Raw genomic sequence first — 2,379 nt, 5'->3', positions numbered from 1 at the left:
AAAAAAAAAAAAAAGAAAAGGAAGTGGTGGTCATTGGCCAGGCAGGAAATCTCTCTGGCCTGACGGGGAGAGGGGAGGAGAAGGAAGACCTCTGGACACTCAGACCCTGTGTCCCCCTTGCCCAGGCTGGAAGCCATGGCTCGAATGGCGGCCATGAAGGACCGCCAGCAGAAGGACATCTCTCAGTACAACATGGAGATCCGCGAGCTGGAGCGTCTCTACGCCCACGAGACCAAGCTCAAGTCCTTCCTGCTCGTCAAGTTGAACGACCGCATGGAGTTTGAGGAGCAGGCGAGAAAGGAAGAAGGTACACTCTCCAGGCCCCCACCCCTCTCTTTTTTCTTTCCTTACCTGGTAAGTGTTGTTGTTAGGTGCCATTGAATCAATTTCGACTCACAGCGACCCCATGTGACAGAGTAGAACTGCCCCCGTAGGGTTTTCTAGGCTGTAATCTTTATGACAGCAGATTGCCAGGTCTTTCTCCCTCAGAGCCACTGGGTGAGTTCTGACCACCAACCTTTTGGTTAGCAGCCGAGCACAAAAGCTCCTGCCTGGTATATAAGAAATGCTTAATTAAATAACTGTGAAATGAATAAATGAGTGCAGCTTCTGGCTTATCTCGTGGAAGAGTCTATCCCCCTCCCCAATGCACGCTATTAAGCAGGTGCTATCTGTCTGGCGCTGATCTGAGTGGCTGCCTTTTCATACTCACTCTTGCTGGTTTTTCCTTTTTTAGCTCAGAAGGCAAAGAAGCATGGGAAAAAGAACAAGGGGGAGAGTTTTGAGAGCTTTGAGGTGGCCCACCTCCGGCTGTTGAAGCTGTCCGAGAATGGGAACCTGAACCAGCTCATTGACGATTTCCTGGCCAAGGAGGAGAAGAACTTTGCTCGGTTCACCTACGTCACGGAGCTCAACAATGACATGGAAATGATGCACAAGAAGACTCAGAGGATCCAGGTCTGGCCAGTTCATGTTTCCCTAGGCCTGGGACCCCCTGCCCCGTTTCCAAAAACCGTCTGCCCACAACCTCCTTCCCCAAAGCAGGCTCCTTGGAACACTCCATCAGATGCTCTATAGAACAAAGGGTCTCAAGGTCGAATCTGTTTGGGAAATTCTGCTGTATTCTCCCAGTGCTCCCTTACCTTTTAACTTTTCTGAGATGGATACCTGTCTTTCAATGGATGCACACATTTAATGCGGTCATGCCCCCACCCCAATAGCTGTAGATGTTGCCGTGGAGTCGATTCCGACTCATAGCGACCCTGTGGGACAGAGTAGAACTGCCCCATAGGGTTTCCAAGGAGCGCCTGGTGAATTCGAACTGCCGACCTTTTGGTTAGCAGCCACATCTCTTAACCACTACGCCACCAGGGTTTCCAAAACCACCAGTATAGCGGTTATGATTTACAACGTATTTTGGGAGGACATAATTCAATCCATAACATCATGTTTTATAATCCAGAGATTGGTAAACTACAGCCTGTGGGCCAAATACGGCCTGCAACCTGTTTTTGAACAGCCCGTGAGCTAAGAATGCTTTTTACATTTTTAAACGGTTATAAGAAAAAAAAAAAGTATGCAAGAGATACTACATGTGGCCCACAAAGCCTAAAACATCTGCCATCCTGCCCTGTGCCTTGAGAGTTCGCTGACCCCTGTTAATCGACAGCTTCTTACACAGGAGGGGAGATGGTCGAGTTTCATCTGGAGAGACTCAGTGTACACGAGCATAGTAATGGCCCTGATAAGTCCTGCAGCAAAGAACTCTGTTTACCTTTGTTGAACCCATAATTTCCCAAATTAATTGGCAACCTGCACCACTCACTCCCCAGAACATAAATAAACATCCTTCTAACTGTCTGCACAGGATAAAGTCTTCACTCCTTAGAGTGACAATCAGGTCCTTCAAAATATACCTCCAACTTGCCTCTCCCTTGGGGATCCCCAAGACACCCTCGGCAGCTGTCCATCCCAGCATTGCCTTAGCTGTTCCTCCTCCAAGGCTTTGCTTGTGTTGTTCCTTCTCCCTTCCCCTTTTCTTCTGATGCAATATCCATCCTTTGTCCTGACCAGAAAAAATGTCACCTCCTCTGGGAATTAATCACTCCTTCCTCTGAGGTCCCTGAAGCCATTCTCCTTGTCGCTGTTTCCCAAATGTGTAGTGTGTACGCTGGTCATGCACAAGTAGTTTGTATCTAAGAGAGAGGTGAAAAAATTTTAACTGATTAGTTGTGAATGAAATATTAGGAAAAATACAGCTTGCAGAGCAAAGCTGTGATTTAATGGATATGATTACTTAGGGGGGCGCCCTGGTGGCAAAGTGGTTAAGAGCTCAGGCTGCTAACCAAAAGGTGGGCAGTTCAAATCCATCAGCTGCAA

The 2,379-nt window shown here is 47.9% G+C and overlaps 1 protein-coding gene across 1 annotated transcript in view; it reads left to right on the top strand.

The window, feature by feature from the left end:
- CCDC63 (coiled-coil domain containing 63) overlaps positions 1 to 2,379 on the top strand; it is a 37,260-nt gene that overhangs the window by 23,104 nt on the left and 11,777 nt on the right. The window contains exons 6-7 of the mRNA XM_012556279.2: positions 126 to 307; positions 737 to 957. Of these exons, the coding sequence (XP_012411733.2) occupies positions 126 to 307; positions 737 to 957 (403 nt within the window). The remainder of the gene's footprint in view (positions 1 to 125; positions 308 to 736; positions 958 to 2,379) is intronic.

The sequence above is a fragment of the Trichechus manatus genome, unplaced genomic scaffold, assembly GCF_000243295.1.
Source record: "Trichechus manatus latirostris isolate Lorelei unplaced genomic scaffold, TriManLat1.0 scaffold00061, whole genome shotgun sequence".
NCBI lineage: Eukaryota > Metazoa > Chordata > Mammalia > Sirenia > Trichechidae > Trichechus > Trichechus manatus.
This window is presented reverse-complemented; position numbering and strand designations above follow the sequence as displayed.